Here is a 26,522-nt window from a genome sequence, read left to right on the forward strand (position 1 = left end):
TAGGTGTGCGACAACGAAACGCACACCAGTTTTTCCTCTCTGTCTCTTTGACAAAGCTGTATGTGTTTACTCAGGAGGTTCTCCAGGGTACCTGATATACCCTTTTCTTTCCTTATTAGGGAGTTTGGCGGGATAAATTAGGGAGCAAGACGCAATGGCGTCGCTCCTGATGCGTTTATTTCGTGTGGGTGCAGAGAAGAAGAAGATTCAGCACTATGAGCACCTGCGCAGGGACGTGGACCCACGTCAGACCTGGGACACGCTCGGAGAACTCGGGGATGGAGCGTTTGGCAAAGTATATAAGGTAACCAACTGTGGTGGAGGAAGTTAGTCTTGTGTGGTGTTTAAAATCTGAGACTCATGCAAGAGATTTGAAGGCACTGCTTCAGTCATGTTAGTGTTTGAGGATGTGAATGTGTGTTTTACAGTTTGCTGCACTATACAGTAACTCTATGATAAAAAACATCATGAGGTTTCTAAAGTGAATAGAAAATAAAATATTTTCAAGTCACCAGAACATACAGAGACAGTAATAATGCCTACTGCAATTAGACGATTGTTACAGTACTTACCTCTAACCCTAATCAATAAAGACTAGACTATGAAGAAAGACTAGTTTGATTCTCTGAAGTCTGTAAAAGAAGTCTTTCAGATGCCTGAGGAAACACTTCTAACCATCAACATACACATACTAACATTTAAACACCCATTAAATACCTTTTACCACATGACAGTCTGGCAGATAGTGGAAGTCTGAGGTTATAACTCAAGTGTGGTCAGGTTGACTCGCCCCTTTTCAAAAAGAAAATGGACGCTCGAGTGATTTTAGTTGGACTTGATTTTACGAATGTAGAGCTTGCCATGCTCTAAATGGAGTAAAACCTACTTGCTGATGTGTTGCTTTTTAGACACTGACCACAATCTTAAATTTACAGTATACTGAGTATCCCAGGGCTAAAGGTCTATAATAAAATATTGAGGCCAGTTTTACAGAACTATTGACTTACTGACTTTATTGTTGTCACGTGACAACGTGAATAAATCTCTAATTGTCGAGTTCCTGATAACCATATTCATTCTTAGTATTAACTTCTCACTCACTCACTCACTGTCTATACCGCTTTATCCTGAATACAGGAGGGGGGGCTGAAGCCAATTTATGGAGACTTAGAGTGCCAATCCATTACTGGACTATAGACAGGTATAGTCTTGTTCAAGCGTTGACTGTGTTTCGGTGTTAAATCATGTAAGCAGGTTAAGAGTAAGGTTTTCCTGAACTAAGCAGCATTTCTGGTACCTGACTTGGTGGAAACGTTCTAAACCTTACTGACCTTACTAGGCAGCCATTGATGCCTGAATCCCAGATATAAAGTTTCTATTTGATGTATGTCAGCAGCGGTCGAGTGAGTGTTGTCAGTGTATCACAAATTATGAAATTTCACCTTGTAATTGCATTCATGCCTGTAACAATTTGAAAAATCAATGTTGTTTTGCTTCAGTTGCTCTGGTTTCCACTGACAATCATGCTCATGTTTACAGTAGATTAGTGAGAATTAGAAAGAGTGCTGGCTTGTGTTTCAAGGGTGTGGACCTGCATTGCACGCTTTCTTACACGGGGTGAGGTCTGGATCCACTGTCCCAAAAAACTGGATAAATTTATGTAATAAAAATTGGTAATTTCATAATCAATTGGCAATTGTTGCAGTACAGATTGTTCCATAATATTTACCCTGGGTGAAATGGGCCAAAAGTTAAAGTAACAAAGAAGGAGCTAACGATATGTTAAATTCCTGAGAAGAACTAAGATGAACAATGTGGGATCCCTTAAGCTTACTGCTAGCAACAAGGACACTAATATACTGTACCCCTAAAACTGTAATCAATAGTATTATACTGTATTAGGTAATATCACCAGACTTTTCACCTGCCATGAAGGATTCGATTCCTGGATTCGATTCCCAGCCAATGCCCAAACTCGAGCCACTGAATGCAGTGCTGATTTCAAGTCCGGATAAAACGGGTAGGTTGCAACAGGAAGGGTATCTGGTGTAAAACCGGTGCCAAGTTTTTTGCACGGATCGGATGGTCTGCTGTGGCGACCCTTCAACAGGAGCAGCCAAAAGGCTTACAACATCACCAGTCTATGTCACCAGGCTATTAAAGAAGGGGGTGTAGATGCTGGTAGACCTCAAGATCAGGATTCAGATAAGAGCAGGATCTTGTAGACCTTAGGATATTATAAATGACGCACTACATGAATAGCATCCAGATGGAAGCAAGGGCCCATGCAGTAGACCATGGAATGGCAGAAGTCCGATGGGATCTGTATGTAGGCATGATTACGTAGACCTCAGGATGGAAAGAGGTTTTAAATGAGGGCAGGAGCTTATAACAAAAGGTAGAATTGTACAGCCAGATCTGAGTGGAGGGTTGTAGACCTTGGGATTGCAGGATTAGCAATAAATGGAAGCAAGGGGTTGTAGTACCTGTGGTGATTCTCCTTAAATCAGATTATGGTAATCTTTAAGGTGTTGTGCAACTAGACTTGCTTGAAGCACTTGAAGACATTTCAACTTTCACCTAAAAGGTCTTATTAACTAACTGGCTTTGCGTGGCAGGCACATACACTTTGCGAAGTCATTAAGTCATTGACACCCTTTCGGTCACGTTGTATGTGGCCAAAACTATGAATGACCTTCTGCTTGAAGAATGAATCTGTTTCAGGAGTGATTACCTTCATCTGTTGAGAGAGCATCATTCCATTTAAATGTACAGTAGATGTAGTGTTCTTTCAAACCGTATGTCTTCTCTGTAAAGAATGTCTACACTGCTGTCTTTAGTGAACTGCTACAGTGAGTTTTGTCCTGAGAAGCTTGGAGCTTGTGGAAAGCAGATTGAAAGAAGAAGTAGGCCAAATGGAAAGCAGCAGTTCGTAGGTCTCAGGGATTTTGTAGACCTCAGTGTGGTGTCCTGAGGGAGAAATGGCTTATAGATGACAGGAGTAAGATGCAGAATGCAGAAGGAGTGACACTTTTCAAGTTTGGGGACAACACCACACCACCACAATGAGAGTACTCTGGGCTTGTATCTGTCCACAGACTTTCTAGTTCCTTTTTTACTTTTCTTTTATAAAGTTGAAGTTGACATACCATTGAATGTTGTGTAACAGTGTGTAACCATCAGGATCCCAGTGGTTTTCTGTTAGTGAGTTGAAGGCTGTATTTTGATTTTTACCATGGGAGGTCAGTGCTACTGCATCAAGACCTGCCACAGTGTGTCACGCCTGCATTCAGGGCAATAGAAAACGTTTTGTGGCCTGCATTTGTCAAAAAGGTCAGAGATAATAAAAGATCTGTATTAATTAATAACACAAAGTTCAAATTCACTCTCTATTACATAATAAAAAATTAATATTCTGTTTTATTTAATATTTTGGCCAAATGAAGGCGTGCCACCTTACCTGTGTGGGTGGGCTCTCAGAGCTTCCCAGTTTGGGAACAGCAGAAACTACGAATCTGTTCATTACCTTTGAGAGTTTAAAATATTTTAAATACAATTATTTGTCACATATATTTTACAGCCCAATTAAATAATTTTTATTGCATAGGTCAAGGTCACAAAAGCGGCAACTTGGTAGTGCTGGGGTTCAAATCCCTAACCTTCCAATTACAAACCCAGTAACCTACAGCCTTAACCATTTGATCCACCAGTGTTCACAAATGGAGCTATTGTCAGAAGTGAGACAAAAAAGGTGAAAAATTTAAACTTGTGCGAACCTGTATAAACTGGAAATGTTTATGATCTGTGTGGAGGTAGCCCATCAGGTTGTGAGTTATTTGTCACTCTTAAATTGTTTAAAAAAATTGCTGCGAGGGTCCCTTTTCTGTCTTTTTCACCACCCTTTCATCTAAAACAAAGAAAAAAGCTGACAATTTCTATAGATCACCAACATAGAATGCAGAACGCATACTTCACATGATGGCGCGCCCATCCCAGCGCCCATACAACACAGTGTGATGTACGTTAACATTCTCTTATTGGTCGAACTATTGTGGTAATTTTAGTAATGTGAAGTCAGTGACTCATAGTGGTGGGACACGAAAGAGCATAGAAAGAAAATGAGCAATGCTCCTAATTAGAACAGAGATGTTTCCTTCTTTATCACTGCAGAAGTTTCGTTGTTTCTGGTTTTTATTTTTTTGTTTTCTTTTTAGGTTCCTTGGTAACTGTGTACACAGGTTCAGACATACAGTGTGGTTAAATTCACTTCCTGTTCAAGCAAACTCTAAAAGCTCTGTTAGAGGTTTCCTCCCCCATGCCTGTCTTTGAATTTCGTTTTGTTTTTTAAAATTCAACAACCATGAGGATAACTGAGGATCTGTCAAAGAGGGTGTTAATAAATACTTATTTAGTATGGTGGCTAAACTTTTAAGCATCAATCACTTTTTTTTCCTTATTTTTTTTTTAAATTTAAGTTATTATATGGACATGTTAATCAATATTTCTAAAAATGTCTTTTTAATAGTTATTTTGAAACGGAAAATTCAACTGAAAATATAATTTGTCTAGGAGTTCCCAAACTTTTGCATACAACTGTTCATTTACCTAAAAAGGAGCTAATTTTGTGTTTGTGTGTGTATATGTGTGTGTGCATGGTTTAGGTTCAAAACAATGAACGTGGTATGTTAGCAGCAGCTAAAGTTATAGGTGTTCACGGTGAGGATCAGGTGCAGGATTACATCACTGAAATCAACATCCTGGCAACCTGTCGCCATGGCAACATCATCACCCTGCTAGACGCTATCTATTTTGAAGGATGGTTATGGGTAAAAACTCTATCTATCTATCTATCTATCTATCTATCTATCTATCTATCTATCTATCTATCATGGCTTATCGACTGTGCTCTCTGTGTGCAGATCATCATTGAGTTTTGTCCTGGCGGAGCGCTGGATGACATCATGTTGGGTGGGTGTGACCTGACCCTAATTATCCTCTAAATGCCCTAATTTTTCTGAATAATCCAATTACAGTATATGGACATGTTTTTGTGTGTGTGCAGAGCTGGAGCGTGGCCTCTCAGAGCAGCAGATCAGTGAGGTGTGTTTCCAATCCCTGCAGGCTCTGTCTTACCTGCATCAGCACCACATCATCCATCGAGACCTGAAAGCGGGAAACATTCTGCTCACTATGGAGGGCAACATCAAACTTGGTATACACAAACATACATCACACACAAACACACACACACACACACATACACACACACCAGTACACTGATCAGCCATAACATTATGACCCAAAATAATATTGAGTAGGTCCCCACTTTGCTACCAAAACAGTAATGTGTTCAGACACCTTTCTATTAGAACCAGCATTAAGTTTTTCCTTACACTCCTATTGGATCGGACTTTCTTGGATCATGTTTGGTAGGTCCTGACCAGTGCAGACCAAGAACATCTCACAAGAGCTGCAGTTTTGAGTGACTTTGACAAGGTCCAATTTGTGATGGCTAGACGACTGGGTCAGAAAATCTCCAAAACTGCAGCTGTTGTGGGATGTTCCTGGTCTGCAGTGGTCAGGACTTACTAAGTGATTCAAGAAAGGAAAACCAGTGAACTACTGACAGGGTCGTGAGTGGCCATGGCCTAATGATGCCCATGAGGAGCGAAGTCTGGCCCTTGTAGTCCGATCCAATAGAAGCGCTGGGATACATCAAATTGATGAAAAGGTTAATGCTGGTTGTGATAGAAAGGCGTCAGAAGACACAGAGTCATCTGTTATGGTTGCAAAAGAGAGGGACCTACTCAATATTAGGCAGGTGGTCATAATGTTACAGCTATTCAGTGCATGCACATAACGTACACGTTTTTAAAGAATGTGTATGTTTAGTTGTTCCCATGCTCTGTTTTTGTAGCTGACTTTGGAGTTTCAGCAAAAAATGACTACACCCTCCAGAGACGATCGACTTTCATCGGGACGCCATATTGGTGAGCACTTTTTATTCATTTCTTATTTGTAGAGTACAGGTCAAGTGCACAAACCTTACTTAAAGTGTTTTCCTGTGTATTCCAGGATGGCACCAGAGGTGATCATGTGTGAGACATCAAAGGAGAATGCGTACTCATATAAATCTGATATCTGGTCTCTGGGCATCACGCTGATTGAGGCAGCTGAGATGGAGCCTCCACACCACAATCTGAACCCCATGAGAGTGCTGCTGAAGATCACCAAGTCTTCTCCACCCACACTGACCAATCCTCGTATATGGTGAACCTTTTCATCCATCTGTCCATTCCTACACTCACACCCACTGACCAACACTCAAACCTAGTGGATCTATCTAGTCATCTGTCCATTTCTACACTCACTCATCCACTACTTGGATTTGGTTCATCTCTTCACCAATCTATTCCTTTAATCATCTTTTCTCTCCATCTATCCATTTATCCATTCCTCTAATTGCTTTGTCATGTGTTCAACTATGGGCAATCTGTTTATCCATCTTGCCATATTTTCACCCATTCTGTCTAACAATAACCATGACACATCCATTCATACCTCCAACCATGCATTTATCACCCATCCACCTACCCACAAAGTCCAAAATACACCAGTTGTAAATTTATCTAGCCATCATCCATCCATCTATCCACTAAGATCAACTTGTGTCAATGGTAATCCTGTATATCCATCCACTTAACCACGTTCCCCATTTAAACAGGAATTCTGTCTCAATTTCTACCCAAACTTGCTCATCCATCTGTCCATCCATTCATTTGTCCAAACATCCATTGTTTTTTACTCTAACTGTGCATAAAAAATCTTAAATCTGTCTGTTTATTGACCATCCATGCATTTATTGTTCCAACCTTAATTTTGTCCATTCATTATTCATCCGCTCAATGTCCAACACATGCCTATTTTGAATCTGTATATCCACAATGCCTATTTAACCAATGTTTCTGTCGTTGACTTCACCAGTAGTAAACTAGGCCATGTATTCATCCCTCCAACCAGTTATCCATCCAGTTCATCCATCAAACCCACTACCCACTATATCCAACACATGTCTATGGTGAAGCAGTCACCCATGCTACCCATTGAAACAATGTCTCCGACTTTACTTATATTGAACCTGTCCATCCATTCATGCATCCATCCATCTGTCCACTTGTTTATTCATTTACTCACTCACCCAAAATGGGAATCTTCTCCTGGAACTAAAAGCTGACTTTTTTTTGTTTATATTGTTGATAGAGATGAATATACAACACACAGAAGCTCAATAATAAATGCTCTTTCCGTGTTTTTCTTTCACCAGGTCAAACCATTTTCACGATTTCCTTAAGAGGACGCTACAAAAAAACCCTGAGTCACGATGGGGAGCACAGCAACTCCTCGCTCACCCATTCTCATATGCTGGCCGGAACGGACAATCCCTCAAGGAGCTTATTGCTGAGGCTAAAGCAGAGGTCACTGAGGTCATAGAGGCAGAGGTACAATTACTAAAATGAAATTACTACAAAACTAGGACCAGAAATATCTTCACTACTCATTCTGGATATTAAATTGTAACCATATTATATTTATTGCTTGATAAACAAACATTGTTTAAATGTCTCATTGGCAAGTCTGATTGGTCTGAAACTGTCTATTTATTGTCCAGCAGGTTTAACAGTAAATTCTAGCTAGAAGGCAAATAACAGCTGTGTATTATTCACAGATAATAGCCTAATTATTTACAATAATTTATATTTCTTAAAAAAAAAGCATACTTTAATTTAACAAGGAAAAGCATCAAACAGTTAATATGCCTACTTTGTGTAAGGTGGTGTTTATTTATTGCATAAGTTTCCAATGAGATGTTACATGAGAAACCCGTCAAGATACAGTATAGTTTGAGCTTTGGCTTATCAGTAACATGACATTCTTATAAAGATAGAAAGAAAGGAAAGAGAGCGGCTGGTAAAGGAAATGACTGTTTATAGCTGACATAACAAGAGATAACAGAACCCAACTTGTTTTGAGGACTTCTACATTTCTAAATATAACTATGAACTAATTAAAACATTTGATGTCAAATCGGCAGATTAATGTGTGAGATATTGAACACTTTAAAGCATGCTGTTATAAAAATATATTAACTGACTATAGAATTCTAGCTCATATATTAAGTCAGGTTGCATTATGTACAATAGAAACTTGTAAAATTTTTACTATGTAAACGTTCACATCTAAGTCATATCACTACAGTCAGAGGACTCAACATGACTGGTCCAACTTTCAAGGCTTCTTCTCAAAAATGAGAATTTTTTTAAAACATCCACAATAACAATATTTTACATTACGAATACAAATACAGTATACTACTGGGTTATTAGTACTTGGTTGTCTTGTATTGAACATTAATTTAGGTCTTTGTTTTTCTATAAGTCTCTCTTAGATCTGCATTTGTCTGTGAATGAACCGTCAACCCTCACCGAAGCAGCAGTAATTCAGGATCAGGCTAAAACTCCAGAGCCAGAAATCCCTCTGACACCTACATGTGAAGAACCTCCTGAGATTCCTACTAATCCTGAGTCGAACAAAATCCCCAAAGTGACACGTCGGGCATCTGGTGCCTTAGATAAGGCACAGAAAAGAGTCAGGCGTCTATCTGTTCCAGGAAACTTGCTATCGTTTCTGAGTCGACGTAAATCAGGAATCTATTCTGATGATATGAAAAATCTGGTGAATCAGGAACAACATGAAGCCATTGTCAGCCACCGTGAAGCTGCATCAGCTTTAAGTCCACAAGAAACAGAGGAGAAAAGGACGGAAAACGAGGACAAACATGAGGAGCTAAGAGATGGACCTCCTCAGAGCCAGGATAAACCCTCTGAAGTAACAGAAGAAAAGCCCATAGAGCCAGAGAGTGACATGGAGAGCAAGGACATTAATGCAAACAGTTGCAAAGATGCAGAAATTCAACAGAAAGAGGATTTATGTACACAGGAAACACTACAGGATCAAGAAGTCAGGAATAGTCCAAATGCTGAACAATCTAAAGACGAGCAAACTTTCTGGCGATGTCTTGGTGAACCGGTAGAAAAAGACAATAATCTTGGAGCAGCTGATTTGCAAAATGTTCCGATTGACACGTTATGTTTGGAAACCTTGCACTTTAACAGGAAGCATAAAACTAAAGAGAGATGTTTGCTTGATTATCTGGATTTAGCTGGAGCTTCTAAATTCCCGACAACAACAACAGTGGAGTTAATCAGAAAGCCAGTTGTGGAACTGTGTGTTCCTGGTTCTGGGGAAAGGACAAGCGAGGACGAGACACACACAGTTGTGGAACTCTGTGTTCCTGGTTCTGGGAAAAAGACAAGCGAGGACGAGACACACACAGTTGTGGAACTCTGTGTTCCTGGTTCTGGGAAAAAGACAAGCGAGGACGAGACACACACAGTTGTGGAACTGTGTGTTCCTGGTTCTGGGGAAAAGACAAGCGAGGACGAGACACACACAGTTGTGGAACTGTGTGTTCCTGGTTCTGGGGAAAAGACAAGTGAGGACGAGACAGGGAGTGTAATGCAGGAGAATTTGAAAGAAGATGGAGAAGGACAAGATGATGCTAAAGAGGAGGAGGGAGTTAAGATAGCTGAGGATGGAGGCAAAGATGAAGAAGAGGTAGATGTTAGGGAAAAAGAAACAGAAGATGTAGAAACAGTGAAGGAGTCTGAGAATGCTGAAAAACCAGAGCTTACGGCTGATTCAAATGAAGACGAAACGCCACAAGATGAAAATCAGCAAGAATCAGAACTGAAAGAAGAAACTGTGCAAGATGAACCATCTAAAATTGAACTGAGGAAAGAAGATTCACCGGAAGAGAAGGAGTCCAGGCATGAAAAAAGCCTCGAGGAGATCCAGAGTGTGGAGAACAGACATGAGACGGAGGAGGTAAAAACTGACCAATCAGCTACACCTAGCAATCTCACAGAGCCTGATATTCAAAACGAATTACCTGCAAATGACTCAGCAGAAACATCAGACATTCAAACTGACGCTATAAACGATATCCAGCAAGCAGAAGTGAGCTCAGAAAAGATCAATGGTGTTGCTTTAGACAATAAAGTTACCAAAACCACCAAGCAGGTTAGCTTTGCACATGAGCCCGAGCAAGTGGAATTGGGCGAAAAGTCACACAGCATCCTGAACGGCAACTCGAACACGGAAGCACCTGACGCAGAGTCAAATGGTTTACTACATCATAACGATGAGTCAGCGAGTTCAGCAAAAAATGAAACGGTAAGTTATGCGGGGAAGAGTTTCCTTTCAACATAACACAGTATTTCCGACACTGTGTTGTGATTAGTTGCGCAAGTTCCTTATTTGTCATCTTTCATACAAGATCACACCTTTTAAAAGATCTTATAAGTGATTGGTTTTCTCTGTTTCTCACTTTCTTTTTTTTTTTTTTTGTCTTTTTTCTGCCTTTCGCAAAGTTCTTACAGTGTACCAACTGCAATTATTGTAAAAACCATTATACACCTAGTCTGTTGAACAATAATGAGGATTGAGATGCAATGTATTAGGATAGAGGTTTGCATTGGTGGTGGAAAATCCTGATTGTCCAGTCTAAAGACTGTGAGCTTTTTCGTTAGTTAGAATACTGTCTGTTGTGCTTTAATTGGTTAATACATAATAGCTTTAACATTTTTATGTGGTAATGACTGTGAAAGTCTGACTGGCTGGTGTAAGGTGTAAGGTTAATTGGCCCACATGATTGCCATTGTATGCCAGTGTAATGATTTTTAAATGGATAATGCAATTATGACTATGAAATTGTGACTGGTTGGTATATGGATTGTAAAATTATGAGTGGCATCCGAGGCTGACCTTATGTCTTCTATAAAAAAAGAGACAGCTGATGTCCAGTTCTTAACATGTCCAATCTTAACATAACCTAATATGGACACCAATCAGCCATAACATTATTGCCACCCACCTAATATTGAGTTTTGCTACCAAATCAGTGATGGCCTGTGTGTTTGAGACCTTTCTACTGGAACCAGCATTAAACTTTTCCCCAATTTGAGCTACAGTAGCTCTAGGATCAGCCTTCCAGCCTTCGCTCCCCATGTGCATCCGTAAGCCTTGGCCACCAATGACCCTGTCTCAAGTTCACCAGTTTTCCTTCTTTGGATCATTTTTGGCATGTCCTGACCACTGCAGCCTGGGAACATCCCACAAGGGCAGCAGTTTTGGAGTTGCTCTACTACAGATGTCTAGCCATTACAATTTGGTCTTTCTCACAGTAGCTACATTTTTAATATCTCGTTACAATGGCGTGGTTTGAGTAACTTTGACAAGGGCCGATTTGTTGTGAGTGTTGATGGTTGTAATAGAAAGGACAAGCACAGTGCATCAATGTTATGGTGATAGGGGCTGCTCAATATTAGCCAGGTAACTATAATGTTATGTATGATTAGTGTACATTACTAACAGTATCAAAACACTTTTTTTTATGTTCTGTCTAATGATCCTTCTTTCAAACAATCAGAAAACACTTTACTGTATTCATCAATGAAAGATATAAATATGTATCAACACGTTCTGGTTGTGAATTGAAACTTAAGCACTACTGTAACTCACTCTTTTGTTGTTTACCTAAAGAATTTACCTCCAGGCCGAAAAACCGTGAAGAAAACACGGAAATTTATGGTGGATGGCCGTGAGGTGAGCGTCACCACGTCAAAAGTGATCAGCGAGAAAAATAATAAAGAAGAGCAGATGCGCTCAATCAGGTATTTTCACTTTAAATGTAATAAGAAGTGAGTCAAGTGAGTAAGTAAATATTAATAAATAATTTAATTAAGTTGTGTGTGTTTGTATAGTCCTGTGTACAGTACTTGCTTGAAATTGTGTATAATCGCAGTAACTGTGAATATAAAAATGAAAGTTTGTGTGAAGGAAAGGAAAAGTCCATCCACCACCTAGTGTGTGTACATAAAAATAAACACACTTTGTGCGCGCGCGTGTGTGTGCTTGTGTGTGTGTGTGTGAGCAGAAGGCAAGAGTTGCATGCTCTGAAACTGCTGCAGCGAGAGGAGCAACGAGAGTTTACACAGCTGGAACAGAAACTGCAGCAACAGAGAGAGATGATGTTCCGCCATATTGAACAGGAAATGACTGTAAGTCAAAACACAAACACACGCAAATACCCATTAAAACACATATGTACGTATGTGCAAACACACAAGCACACACCATACACAACGTATGCAAACACACACACTACACAACACAGACACACACCAGACACACACTATACACGAATCAAGAGTGCACAAAAACTTGTTTTCCATCCATTCACCCATTCACCCATCCATCCATCCATCCATCTCTTTTTGTCACCCACTACAGAGTAAGAAACAGTACTATGATAGTGAACTGCAGCGTCTGGAAAAACAGTATGAACAGCAGAGCCAAAAAATGGAGACTGAGCACACGGCACGTCTCCGAGAGGAAGCACGACGTCTTAAATCTCAGCAAGAGAAAGAGCTCCGAGGGCTTAAGATGGACCCTAAAGAGGTAACAAATCACCTCATATAAGATGAACAGGTGGACTATTGTCTGGGCAGGAAGTTTGTTAGAAAAACTCAAGTAAGAAAAACTCAAGTTCTTGTTGCTTTCTTCACCAGTGAACAAACAGCAGGAATTTACACTGTCAGGCCAAAAAAAGCATCACTTTAGAACTGTTAAATTATTGGCCTGCTGTACATCAAGAACCAAAAACAATAAAGGACATCTGAAATTGGGTTAAGAGCTGGCCGACACATTAATAAAACGTAGAAGAATATCACATATAGAGATCACATAAATGCTTGGTCAAGTTGCGTGGTAAAAAAATTACAATAGAAACACAGCTATGTTTAATAGTGAAAGTAAGAACATTGCACATGCACAACATTACAAAAACTCACCGCCGTGTGATCATAGGAAAACCACTTGTTAGTGAGACCAATCAAGAAAAATAAACACACTTAGATTTTGCTAGGGGGCATAAAGATTGGACTTTGGAGCAATGCAAAATAGTCATCTTGTCTGATGAGTCCAGACTGATCCTATTCCAGAGTGATGTGTGCGTCAGGGTAAGAAGGGAAGAGCATGAAGTGATGCAGTGCCCACTGTACAAACCTCTGGACGCAGTGTTGTGATCTGGGGTTGTTTCAGTTGTTCAAGTCTTGGCTCAGCAACGTTATGTTAGCTCTATCTGCTTCAATCCTGGCAGACCCTGCACTCTGATTCCAGCTTCCTAACTGGTATATGCAACAAAAAAAATAAAAAATTGACTGTACTGTAAGGTACATGTGACAAATACTTTAATGTGTTAATCTTAATGACCCAGGAACTATGAACTAGTGCTAGCAGTGTTAGCACCAGCAGCCTGGAAACCACTGTGAAATTACCAATACTGTATATATGATGACAAAATGAGCAGAGGGTTTACAGATGCAAGACACCGATCGAGGAAAAACAAGGAGTTTAAATGATGGCTAGTAGGAAAACAACATGCACGAACAGTGAAGCAAGAATCGAAACCAAACATAGATGCCAAAATCAAAGTTCACCAACGTAAAGTGCCTTTAAAGGGCTCCTAACACCTGTGATAAAAGAAGAATTTGTAAGACCTAGTTAGTGCTACTACCATTCAATTAGTGTAATGTAAATGAAATGGTGCTTCATCTAATAGTTGACTTTTTGTTCTTCACACAGTTTCTTATTTCAAATTAGATATAAACAACAATGTTTGTGTTTATCTCAGGAGCAACGTTTCCTGCAGAAGCAGCAGCAGGAGCTGAATGAAGCGTTACAGAAAGCTGTACAGGAACACAAGAGGAAAGTGGCTTCCATGGAGTGGGACATCACTGTCAAATCTCAGCAGCTTAAGAGAGGTACATCGGCCACACCGTACACAAGCGCAATATATATGGTGTATTTACTTTTGAAACAGAAATCTCAATTTACCAGGTGGCAAATCTAACAGTGTATAGGTGTATTAAATACACACAAATACACACAAACTCAATAGCACCTTCACCACCAATGAGAAAGATGTTCTAGACAGCAGGCAGACACTGAGGGGGAATGGTTAGCTTTGTAGCAGTAGCTACATTAGCTATTCAGGCAACAAATTTACAAGAGAGAAATAGTTTGATTTCTGAGCAGCAATGCTAAAATGATTTTGAGGCAGTAAACCTACTGTATGTTTTGGAAATAAAAATAGTTTTAGTTTGTCATGTTTTTAATTATATAAACGATAATATAAAGACATATTATTAGGTTTTAATGTGGTTGCTTGGGTGTAGCTAACATGAGCTAACCTGACAGGATTTAATTTTTCCATGAATTAGATTTAAGGGTATTTCTTTGAGGATATTTAACAATGTACTTGGCTTATATTTTATCTTTCATTTTTGTGAAAGAATCACAAAAATAGCCTCTTTAAAAGTTACATTGTTATAAATGGTTTTATAGGAAACAATGTAATAAATAAAATACATTTGTACTGTATATGAAAATAAAAATAAAAACAGTGATATGCAATTTTTCATGAACATTTCAGAAATATTTTTAAAAAGCATATTTAGTCACATAACTCATACTCTTTATAATATTTAAGATAGAAACATGACTGAAGCAGAGCTGTAAAGAAAGATACACAAGCAAATGGTAAACTATTAGAAGAGACATAAAGTAGCACTATTCATGCGTTTATTCAGGAACCTCAGTAGTCCAACTAGGGACTGTGGAAGCCAGTGGTGACCATTGTATTTATTCTCATTTGTGCAACAGTGGTAGGACCTCCAGGCAACATTCACACACTCGTTCACACACTACAGGCGATTTGAGAGCGCTAGTTAGCCTAATCATGCATAACTTTGAACTGTGAGAGGAAACCCACCAAGCAAGGGGAGGACATGCAAACTCAATGCACAGTCCCGACTAGGGGAATCAAACCCAGGACCTGGAGGAGCAAGGCGACCACTAAACCACCAGGATGCAAAGTGGCACCATACACTTTTTAAATTAAAGTAGAGTTCAGTCGAAGAAGGAGAGGAGGAAGGCGTGTTCGTAAGCAGAGAGAGAAGAGGAAAGGCAAGAGTTTAGGAGTGATAGTAGGGACCATGTCTAGGGAATGTTGGGACCATGACAGGGAAGGGAAGAGAGTTAGTTGATATAATGCAGAGAAGGAAGGTGGATATACTGTGTGTCCAGGAGACCAGGTGGAAAGGTAGCAAGGCTAGAAGCTTAGGATCAGGGTTCAAATTGTTTTACCATGGTGTGGATAGGAAAAGAAATGGAGTAGGAGTTATTCTAAAAGAGGAGTTTGTAAGGAATGTTCTAGAGGTAAAGAGAGTATCAGATAGGGTGATGAGTCTGAAGCTGGAAATTGAAGGGATAATGTTCAATGTTGTTAGTGGTTATGCCCCACAGGTAGGATGTGAGTTAAAAGAGAAGGAGAAATTCTGGAGTGAGTTAGATGAAGTGATGCAGAGCATCCCCAGAGGGGAGAGAGTGGTGATTGGTGCAGACTTCAATGGACATGTTGGGAAAGGGAACAGAGGTGATGAAAATGTGATGGGCAGGTTTGGTCTTCAGGACAGGAATGTAGAAGGACAGATGGTGGTGGACTTTGCAAAGAGGATGGAAATGGCAGTAGTAAATACTTTCTTCCAGAAGAGGCAGGAACATAGGGTGACATATAAGAGTGGAGGCAGAAGCACTCAGGTCGACTACATCTTGTGTCGACGTTGTAACCTGAAAGAGATCAGTGACTGCAAAGTGTTGGTAGGGGAGAGTGTAGCCAGACAACACAGAATGGTGGTGTGTAAAATAACCCTGGTGGTAAGGAAGGCGAAGAGGACAAAGGCAGAGCAGAGGACAAAGTGGTGGAAGCTGAGAAAGGAAGAATGTTGTGAAGTCTTTAGGGAGGAGTTGAGACAGGCTATGGGTGGTCAGGAGGTGCTTTCAGTTGACTGGACAACTACAGCCAATGTGATCAGGGAGACAGGTAGAAGGGTACTTGGTGTATCATCAGGTAAGGGGAAAGTGGACAAGGAGACTTGGTGATGGAATGAGGAAGTCCAGGTGTGTATACAGGGAAAGAGGCTAGCTAAGAAGAAGTGGGACACTGAGAGGACTGAAGAGAGTAGACAGGAGTACAGGGAGATGCAGAGTAAGGTGAAGGTAGAGGTGGCAAAGGCCAAACAAAGAGCATATGATGACTTGTATGCTAGGCTAGACAGTAAGGAGGGAGAGGGGTATCTGTACAGGTTGGCAAGGCAGAGAGATAGAGATGGGAAGGATGTGCAGCAGGTTAGAGTAATTAAAGATAGAGATGGAAATGTACTGACAGATGCCAGAAGGGTGATGGGAAGATGGAAGGAGTACTTTAAGGAGTTGATGAATGAGGAAAACGAAAGAGAACAAAGAATAGAAGAGGTGACTGTTGTGGAACAGGAAGTAGCAAATATTGGTAGAAGTGAGGTGAGAAGGGCGTTGAAGAGGATGAAGAGTGGAAAGGCTGTTGGTCCTGATGACATACCTGTGGAGGTATGGAAGTGCTTAGGAGAGGTGGCAGTAGAGTTTTTGACAAGTTTGTTTAACAAGATCTTGGAGAGTGAGAGGATGCCAGAGGAATGGAGGAGAAGTGTATTGGTGCCAATTTTTAAGAACAAGTGAGATGTGCAAAGCTGTGGCAATTATAGAGGTATAAAGCTAATGAGCCAGACAATGAAGCTGTGGGAGAGAGTAGTGGAAGCTGGGTTAAGGGTAGAGGTGAGCATTTGTGAGCAGCAATATGGTTTTATGCCTAGAAAGAGTACATCAGATGCAGTATTTGCTTTGAGGATGCTGGCGGAGAAGTACAGAGAAGGTAACAGGGAGTTGCATTGTGTCTTCTTAGATTTGGAGAAAGCGTATGACAGGGTGCCAAGAGAGGAGCTGTGGTATTGTATGAGGAAGTCTGGAGTGGCAGAGAAGTATGTTAGAGTGGTGCAGGACATGTATGAGAGCTGTAAGACAGTGGTAAGATGTGCTGTAGGTGTGACAGAAGAGTTTAAGGTGGAGGTGGGTCTGCATCAAGGCTTTAAGCCCCTTTTTGTTTGCTCTGGTGATGGACAGGATGATAGATGAGGTAAGACAGGAGTCCCCATGGACTATAATGTTTGCAGATGACATTGTGCTCTGTAGCGAGAGCAGGGAACAGGTGGAGGAAAATTTGGAGAGGTGGAGGTATGCTCTGGAAAGCAGAGGAATGAAGGTTAGCCGCAGCAAGACGGAATACATGTGTGTGAATGAGAGGGACCCAGCAGGATCGGTGAGGCTACAGGGAGCAGAGGTAAAGAAGGTGCAGGATTTTAAGAACTTGGGATCAACGGTCTAGAGCAACGGAGAGTGTGGAAAGGAGGTGAAGAGGCGGGTACAGGCAGGTTGGAATGGGTGGAGAAAAGTGTCAGGTGTGTTGTGCGATAAAAGAGTATCAGCGAGAATGAAAGGAAAGGTGTACAGGACAGTGGTGAGACCAGCGATGCTCCACGGCTTAGAGACAGTGGCACTGAAGAAAAGACAGGAGGCAGAGTTGGAGGTAGCAGAGCTGAAGATGTTAAGGTTCTCTTTGGGAGTGACAAGGATGGATAGGATTAAGAATGAGTTTATCAGAGGGACAACCCACGTTAGATGTTTTGGAGATAAAGTCAGAGAGGCCAGATTGAGGTGGTTTGGACATGTTCAGAGGAGAGATGGTGAATATATCGGTAGAAGGATGCTGAGGTTGGAACTGCCAGGCAGGAGGTCTAGAGGAAGACCAAAGAGGAGATTTATGGATGCAGTGAGAGAGGACATGAAGTTAGTTGGTGTGAGAGAAGAGGATGCAGAGGATAGGGTTAGATGGAGGCAGATGATTCGCTGTGGCGACCCCTGAAAGGGAACAGCCGAAAGACAAAGAAGAAGAAGAAGAAGTCACTTAGGAGAGCAGTTGTGTGCAATGCCAAATGTCAAGTATACTGAATAAAGTTGTATGTATGTATCATATTTCATGTGTATGCAAAAATCTAAATTGCTTAACCGTTGATTCTATCTATTTAGAAATGTCACACTCCGTATGGACTAAATGACAAACCCGTTTCATATGCCCATAGAGTCGAGTGCTCTGCAGACATACCCCCTTTTCAGTAGTCATGAGCTGAGGATTGTGTGTATTTGTTTATCTGCAGCCCGTGAGTCAGTAATCTGGGAACTGGAACAGCGCCATTTGCAGGAGAAATATCATTTATTTAAGCAGCAAGTGAAGGAGCAGTACTCCTTACAGAGACAGCAGCTTAGCCGGAGACACAGCAAGGTGACGTTTAAATGATCTGAATGGCCTATGTTGAACCACAAAAATGTAATTCTTTTTATTTAATGCTTTTTCTTATTCTTACTGTTTTGCACAGGATGTGGACCGCGTGTCCCGATTCCAGCAGGGCCTAATAGATGAGCAGAAGTCTTCTCAGGCTCAGGAAAGAGCTCAAGTCCAAAGGGCCCAACGTGCCGAAGTCAAAAGTCACCTAAACCGGGTCAGGCAAGATCTGAGGAGGCAGGGGTTGAGCGGGGCTGAGCAGAGACAGAAACTCACACAGGTAACATCATTTCCTGATTTATATGTATAATCCACAAAACCATGTGGGTATTTTTGTACCTGCTCTGACAGCCACTCCTAAAAGTTCTTCATCTTGGGATCAATCGATTGATTGTAATCACAGGCTGGGTGGCCTCAGTACAATGTCAGTTTGCTTTGTAATTACATACACTGAACAACCACAACGTTATCACCACATAACATTACCACATTAGCATTTGTTAATATTTATACACCAGGAAACTACTAAAAGGATCATGAGCACATAATGGATTTTAATTGGGCACATCTCATCTTGCAGAAAAGGCAATTTAGCACAAATAGCCTACCCAAAACAGTCACTGCTGGCCACAATACAAACACCCCAGAAGACCCATGCACCACAGCCTGTTGCACATGGGGCCTAGCAGGAAAAGAGCCCAAGGCCACTGACTCTGCCTTTAAATGCCCCAGATTCCAATTTGATCAAGTACTGGACAAACGAGTCTAATCTAAAGAGGCCCACCCCTGCAACCCACAGCACACCCCTAGACCCAAGGCCAAGGTTCTGGTGTCAGACATCACAACACACCCCCAGAGGCCCTGCATATGCACCCTAGTGGCATAAGGGGGACCCAAAATCTAGGTGGTTATAATATTAATGTTATGGCTGATTCAGATGTAATGCTACGTCACGCATAGCTGTTTTTAAAAAGCGCTGTCGTTGTTGCCATTTTTCATTTACAACTTTAACAGGAAACCCAAACAAGCAGCTCCTCCTCTCTTGATTTTCAGTTGAATTAGAGAAGCATCCAAAAAACCCACAATACAAACTCCATAGAACCATATTTAAGCCAATCTTAACCTGATTTAGATATGTAGTCTAGATATCTTTTATTTCATATCAACCCAAAGACAGTCCAGTCAGCATTTTTTCTTTACCATATGATCAGAGCTGGAGGGTGAAAATAAAAAAAAATAGACAAATAAGAGCGAGAGAGAGCGAGAGAGAGAAGGAGGGAGCTTAGATAGTAGAGAGAGAAAGTTACTAGAGAGCTAAGGTTGTAAAATAGCTTTGAAGGAATTTATCAGAGTGGCTTCACATCTAATCCTCTGTGGAAAGATGGAGTCTTCTTAATCCACTGAGCGATAAGCTGGTGCTTTGATGGATTTCTGGTGAAATAATCAATGGCATCTAGCTAATATAAATATCTAAGTGTTCAGAAGTAACCTGACATACTGTATACTCCATCCTCTGACACCACTGGAGCTTGCAGAGCAGGACAGACCTTGAGATACTCTATATTTTACAGTAAGTATTTTAGACATGATTTAATATTTCAGTAATGGACCCAGAAGCTGAAGAGATTTGGGCAAGAAAAGAATGTGACTTTATTAACACAAGGGGTACCAATATACCTGATGCACCTGTTATCTCTATTTGTATAAATTGTAGACCACTGAGATTTTGAGTAATAAAAAAATGTCATCTTTTGTATCATGCTAAAAAGATAAGCTGCATGTGTATGTGCACACTAATGACACAACCATTACACCACAGGGCTAATAAGTGAGAAGTTGTTGATTCATTTTCCATAATAGCAGCTTTAAAGGTAGTCTTGTCTGTATGTAAATCACTACTTTATGTCAATGCTTTACGTTATTGTATATTATAGTAACAGCTCATTCACAGGATTTGAGTCTGTGTAAAAAGATCATAAAAATGTGTGATTATTTAGACAAAACATACAATCATTGATTTATATAAATATAATAATTAAGATATTTACTGAAGGAGTCTTGAGTGTCAGTGCTTTGTAATATTAAATAGGTTTTCTGCCATGGGAAAGGAGACAGAAATGTCTCATGAGAGGGTAGACTGAAATGTCTCATGGAAAAGTAGACAGAAATGTATGTGCATCCTGATATTACCTAACATGACAAGCTGCATGATGTCCTAATCATTTCAAGAGAGAGGACATAGAGAGGCTGGTGAGGGAATGACTGCTTACAACAAAAGTGAGAACAGGAAATGACTTGTGTCATGGTCATTGAACAGCATTAAAGATGACTATAATCTGAGAGGCGGCATGGTGGCTTAGTGGTTAGCATGGTTGCCCTGCACCTCCTTCGATTCCCGCCTCGGGTCTGTGTGCATGGAATTTGCATGTTCTCAATGTGGTTGATGTGGTTTAGGCTAATAGGTGTTCCCAAATTGCCCGTAGTGTGTTGACGGGCAAGCTGCCTCATGCCCTATGGATAGATATCCTGGGATAGGCTCAAGCCCCGGCCCCCCAATGCAGGATAAAGCGGTATAGACAATGAGTGAAAGAGTATAATCTGGAAAAAGCGAAAGGTTTTACATTTACAGCATTTATCAGACTCCCTTATCAAGTTAGGGGCCTTGTGCAAAGGACCAACAATAGCAGCATGGTGGTGGGATTTGAACCTGTGTCCTCCTAAGATGCGGATATAGAGTCATAGTCTAATGTAGTACCCACTGAGCTCTCTCTGCTTGTTTTGTTTCTAAATTACTTGATAATTGTAATTATTGACAAAGTGTAGTGGTGTAAGAGAAATGAAACGTTTTAGAGTATGATTTCATGGGGGAAAAGATTCCACTTCTGCTTCTTCATACTACCTAAGCAAGGGCTATTTTCCAATAACAGCACTCCTAGTGGTGGGTGATATTAAATAATTTTCAAGATAAATTAAACATATTTCCTTGAGTATGATTAACTAACAATTTTCTTTTGGATGTTTATTTTATTTTATTTTTTAAAGTTTTTCCCCTTATAGTTTACTGGCAAGGTTTGTACTGTAAATATGCTCAAGTATTAAAGCTGGCATTTTTTATCTAATAAAAGATGTCTCCTACATGGTGCTTCCATGTCACAGAATCATGTGACTATACATTTTAATAGAATAGTATATGATCACACACAGATATGAAAGTATTAACAGATTTTTTTTTTTATAGACATTGGATTATGTTGGTTAGAGGATCTGAATGTCAGTTTTTAGTTAATTGCCCAGCCCAAAGTACTCCGGTCATATTTTTATGATTTTACTTACTAGCTTCAGTACGTAATCGTTCTCTGGGAGATATACAAAACTTAGTAATTATTGTTTAGCTTACAATGAAAAACTCCTCATACATTCCTGTTCAGTTCCTAATGAGTTACTAAACAGTATTTTAGTGTTTATATCTGGTACTTATTTACATCTTTTTGTACATCTAAACATTTACACCAACATAACCAAACATAGCAAAAAGAGCTTGAAGAAGAAGAAGAGAATTCAGTAACTATAAAAACTCAAAAGTAAAAATTTTCCAGCGAAATGACTGAAAAAAAAAATAAGGAAAGAAAGAAGGCAAAGATGTGTCTTCTTCTTCTTTAAATGACAGGGGGCAAAACAAATTGTAGACAAATTAAGAGTACTAAGAGATTAATAATTACCCTCCGGTTTCTCATAATAAGAATACTGAAATAGATGTACTGTCCATACAATGTGTAGTAAAGGTGTACCCTTACTTGTGCCCTAAGATTGTGACCGTACCTAGGAAAAGCAGTATAGATAATGGATGGATGTAATGCACTGTATGTAAACTTCCAAATAAATTTAAAAAATGACAATTTACAGTTTATCATGTTATTTTGTAAAGATGCAAAACACAATTAACTTTTAATGAATAGAGTTATTAATGGTGAATGTCATGTGTATCATCTCATCATCTCACCGTGGCACCTAAGACCTAGACAGTTTTTTTTAATGGGATTTTTTTCCCTCCATCTTTTTAAATACTTGTCAAACTTGTCAAACAAACAGGAGGAGATACTGTAGAACTGTAACTGTTAAGCAATTGTGGATAATCAAAACAAAGTTCTCTCTGAGTAGACCACACTTTGACATCAAACACGCATGCAGCAAACCCTCGTACAACCCAGAAAAGGCTGAGTTTCTAAACATCTTCACCTTTTTTTATTTTGTCTGTTTTCAATAACCTAAAACACAGTTTGCGTGTGAATGAAAAATCCTTGGCCTTTTTGTTTTTATGGTTGGATCTCCCTGTTTTTTTTCCCTCTTTATTTCTCCTGCTGCTGGTTTGCTCTATGTGTCTGTCTTATCCTCTTTTCTCTCTCTCTCTCTCTCTCTCTCTTAGGTCATGTCGGAGGAGGAGATCAGGCAGAAGCAGGAGTTCAAGACTCTGCAGGAGACTCAGGAGATCCAGTTAAAGGAACTGCAAGATCAGTGCGACTTCAACATCACCGAGCTCCATCAGCTACAGGTAAACACACCGACACACTTATATCAATCTGCACTCATTTACCATCACTCTGTCTGAATTCCACAACTAATTGCTTACATTTATACATTTCATTGTATAAACAGCATCATGTTGGGAAGAGTTTGATTACACTATTAAAGAAATTAAAGGTGCTTTTGCTGAGTTAAAAGAAGATGGGCGCTAACCTGGAGTTTATAAGCTCCTGCTTTTGAGCGAAACCAAAGCTCCAGACACTTTAACAACAGACAATGTCCTGAAACCCTGTACAGTTCATCACTTTTAAAATCGGACAAGTTTAAAATTTATTACGTTATAGATTTGACATGCATTACATACACAGGATGTGTGTTTGTTTTAGAATGAGAAACTGCAGGTTCTGGTGGAGATGGAGAAGAAGAAGATCAAAAGGCTGGAAGATGAGCACACACTAGAACTGAACGAGTGGAGAGATAAACTAGCCTGCAGGAAAGAGGTAAAATCACGCAGTAAATACATTACACTAATAAAACAATAATTAGAAAGCAAATGACATTTAGAGCAGAGAGTAATATGGTCAGGTAAAGTGTGTTTGTAGACATGGAACCTGCCCCCTCCTCACATCTAAGAGATACACAGGGGAATTTATTTATGTGGGTGTGTATTAATGTCCTGCTAGAGACTAAGCGTCCACACAAGGATAGGAATGTCAGCGAGTTTTGATCGCATGGAAGTTTTCCTTTGTAGCTTTTAAACATTTATAAAAGTTTAAATCTTTTCTTTTGGTTACTGAGTATAAAAACAGGTTAAGACATACTGTACAGTAGCACTAATCAGCTGCATTATTAATTGTGTGTGTGAAGGCACTGGAAGAAGACTTGGCTCGGAAAAAGAGGGAGTATGAGGGAACAAGAAGACGAAGTGAACCAGAAGCGCGATTTGGTCGACGTGCCAGATTCTTCCCAAACCTCAGTTTTAACTGAACAACTCAGTGTGTACATGTGTTTATGTGTTTACAGATATATGTTTTAAATGCACTCTGAGCATTGGCAATGTCCTCTTTTATAAACATTGAGCTGCATTTGTCCCTTAATGTCATGAAAGCTAGTGTGCAGTGTGGGTGAGCATTATGTACCACACATACTGTATATAATGCATTATGCTCAGATAGATGGACAGAAGATGGTCAGACAGGACGGCAAAGAAATAGAGAGAGAGAGAGAGGCAGACAGATTGACAGAAGTGAGAGATATAAAGCAGTTCTAAAATAAAACAAGCTGGCACACATATAAACTGACATAAAGATAGATTAAAAATCTGACAGATAGAGCATAAAAAGAGAGATATACATAAACTTATATAGAATTAGGGACAGACAGACAGACAGAAACAGACAGATCACCAACAGTAACACATTTATATATAACACTGACTAACATATAAACAATCGTTCTTCTCCTGCTTTAACTATACTGTTCAAAAATTGAAGGGAACATTGAGTTCTGGTTTGCGTTAAAACATACAGTACATACACATCTGAGTTGTGTTCAAGTCAAACTGGGAGTATAGCAGTATATATATATAAATATATGCTTGATATACAAGAAACATTTTACTTAAAAATTAATAAAAAGTCACATCCATCAGCCCTACTGTACGCTTTAGCACACAAGAGATGACTTTTACTTGTATAATGTAAATTTAGTAAATATTAAATATATGTGTATATAGGTGTGAATGTGCGGGGGGAGGGGGGGATACACTGAATGTAAATAACCCATGTTTTTTCCACAGTTTTTTCGTATTTCTGTTTTCTATTTACATGTACCAAAGCTGCACCATGTACAGTACAGTTTATAGTGAAAAAGTTTATATCAGTAAAAATGTCAAAATGATATGTGACCATCAATTTTACTTGGAGGCTGACACATGTTAATTTTGATCAATTTCCATTTTCATTGAATAACTCTCATTGAATAACTCCCAATGAGTGGATCCCAATGGAAAAGGAAAAAATTAATGATTTTTTTTTATGTAATGATATACAGCTCAGGTGCTACTATTCTGTCAATAGAAAAAAAATATCAATCTGAGTCTGGGATATTTTAAATTTTATACCAAGTCAAATCTGTGAAGCAATACTGTTTACACTAGTAACATTTATTTTTATAATACTGGTATACATATATATTATGGCTGTCAAAATTAATGTCTTAATGTTTTAAATAAATGGGGATTCATTAAAATATCAAAATAAAACACTTTTTTTTTCATTTTAACTGATGAGTTACTGTACATAAAAATTCTCCACATACAATTGAGGAGAAATCTAGCTATGGAAAAATAAAGTCGTGGCCACAACATAGTAACTTGTTTCCACATCTTAGTAAGTCATGGCCACAACATTCTGTAGTGTCTCGCTCCCACATCTTACGTAGTTAGTTGTGGCCACAATATGGTATCTTGTTTTCACAACTTGATAAGTCGTCGTTACAACATACTATCACATTACTATTATTTCCACACCTTAGTAAGTCATGGCCACAACATACTATCTCATTTCCACACCTTAGTAAGTCATGGCCACAACATAGTATCTCATTTCCACACCTTAGTAAGTCATGGCCACAACATAGTATCTCATTTCCACACCTTAGTAGTCTATGGCCACAACATAGTATCTCATTTCCAGACCTTAGTAAGTCATGGCCACAACATAGTATCTCATTTCCACACCTTAGTAAGTCATAGCTACAACATAGTATCTCATTTCCACATCTTAGTATCCCATGGCCACAACATAGTATCTCATTTCCAGACCTTAGTAACTTATGGCCACAACATATTGTCTCATTTCCACACCTTAGTAAATCATGGCCACAACACAGTATCTCATTTCCACAACTTAGTAAGTCATGGCCACAACATAGTACAGTATCTCATTTCCACACCTTAGTAAGTCATGGCCACAACACTGTATCTCATTTCCACACCTTAGTAAGTTGTAATCACAACATAGTAACTCGTTTCCACATCTTAGTAAGTTGTGGCCACAATATGGTATCTTGTTCTTACAACTTGATACAGTAAGTCGTGGTTACAACATACTGTACTATCTCATTTCCACACCTTAGTAAGTCATGGCCACAACATACTGTAGTATCTCATTTCCACACCTTAGTAAGTCATGGCCACAACATACTGTAGTGTCTCGCTCCCACATCTTGGTTAGCTGTGGCCACAATATGGTATCTTGTCTCACAACTTGGTACAGTAAGTCGTGGTTACAACATACTATCTCATTCCCACACCTTAGTACAGTAAGTCATTTTAAGTACTTGGGGTCAACGGTCCAGAGCAACGGAGAGTGTGGAAAGGAGGTGAAGAGGCGGGTACAGGCAGGTTGGAATGGGTGGAGAAAAGTGTCAGGTGTGTTGTGCGATAAAAGAGTATCAGCGAGAATGAAAGGAAAGGTGTACAGGACAGTGGTGAGACCAGCGATGCTCTACAGCTTAGAGACAGTGGCGCTGAAGAAAAGACAGGAGGCAGAGTTGGAGGTAGCAGAGCTGAAGATGTTGAAGGTCTCTTTGGGAGTGACAAGGATAG

The 26,522-nt window shown here is 39.7% G+C and overlaps 1 protein-coding gene across 1 annotated transcript; it reads left to right on the plus strand.

The window, feature by feature from the left end:
* si:dkey-81j8.6 (serine/threonine-protein kinase 10) lies at window positions 1-25,331 on the plus strand. Its single transcript, XM_053475787.1, has 17 exons — window positions 1-304; window positions 4,662-4,826; window positions 4,920-4,968; window positions 5,063-5,212; window positions 5,918-5,990; window positions 6,076-6,270; window positions 7,325-7,499; window positions 8,437-10,293; window positions 11,662-11,792; window positions 12,056-12,179; window positions 12,412-12,579; window positions 13,814-13,943; window positions 18,267-18,391; window positions 18,486-18,671; window positions 22,815-22,940; window positions 23,299-23,412; window positions 23,780-25,331. Exons 1-17 carry the CDS (start codon window positions 155-157, stop codon window positions 23,897-23,899), a joined length of 4,038 nt encoding a protein of 1,345 aa, XP_053331762.1. The 5' UTR covers window positions 1-154; the 3' UTR covers window positions 23,900-25,331.
* Window positions 25,332-26,522: the final 1,191 nt, after the last annotated feature.

This window comes from Clarias gariepinus, chromosome 17 (assembly GCF_024256425.1).
Source record: "Clarias gariepinus isolate MV-2021 ecotype Netherlands chromosome 17, CGAR_prim_01v2, whole genome shotgun sequence".
Lineage (NCBI taxonomy): Eukaryota > Metazoa > Chordata > Actinopteri > Siluriformes > Clariidae > Clarias > Clarias gariepinus.

Coding starts and splice junctions, on each gene's coding strand:
- si:dkey-81j8.6 (XM_053475787.1), top strand. CDS start 155: ATGGCGTCGCTCCTGATGCGTTTATTTCGTGTGGGTGCAGAGAAGAAG. Junction 18,672..22,814: donor AGAGACAGAAACTCACACAG/GTAACATCATTT, acceptor TCTCTCTCTTAG/GTCATGTCGGAGGAGGAGAT. Junction 23,413..23,779: donor AACTAGCCTGCAGGAAAGAG/GTAAAATCACGC, acceptor GTGTGTGTGAAG/GCACTGGAAGAAGACTTGGC.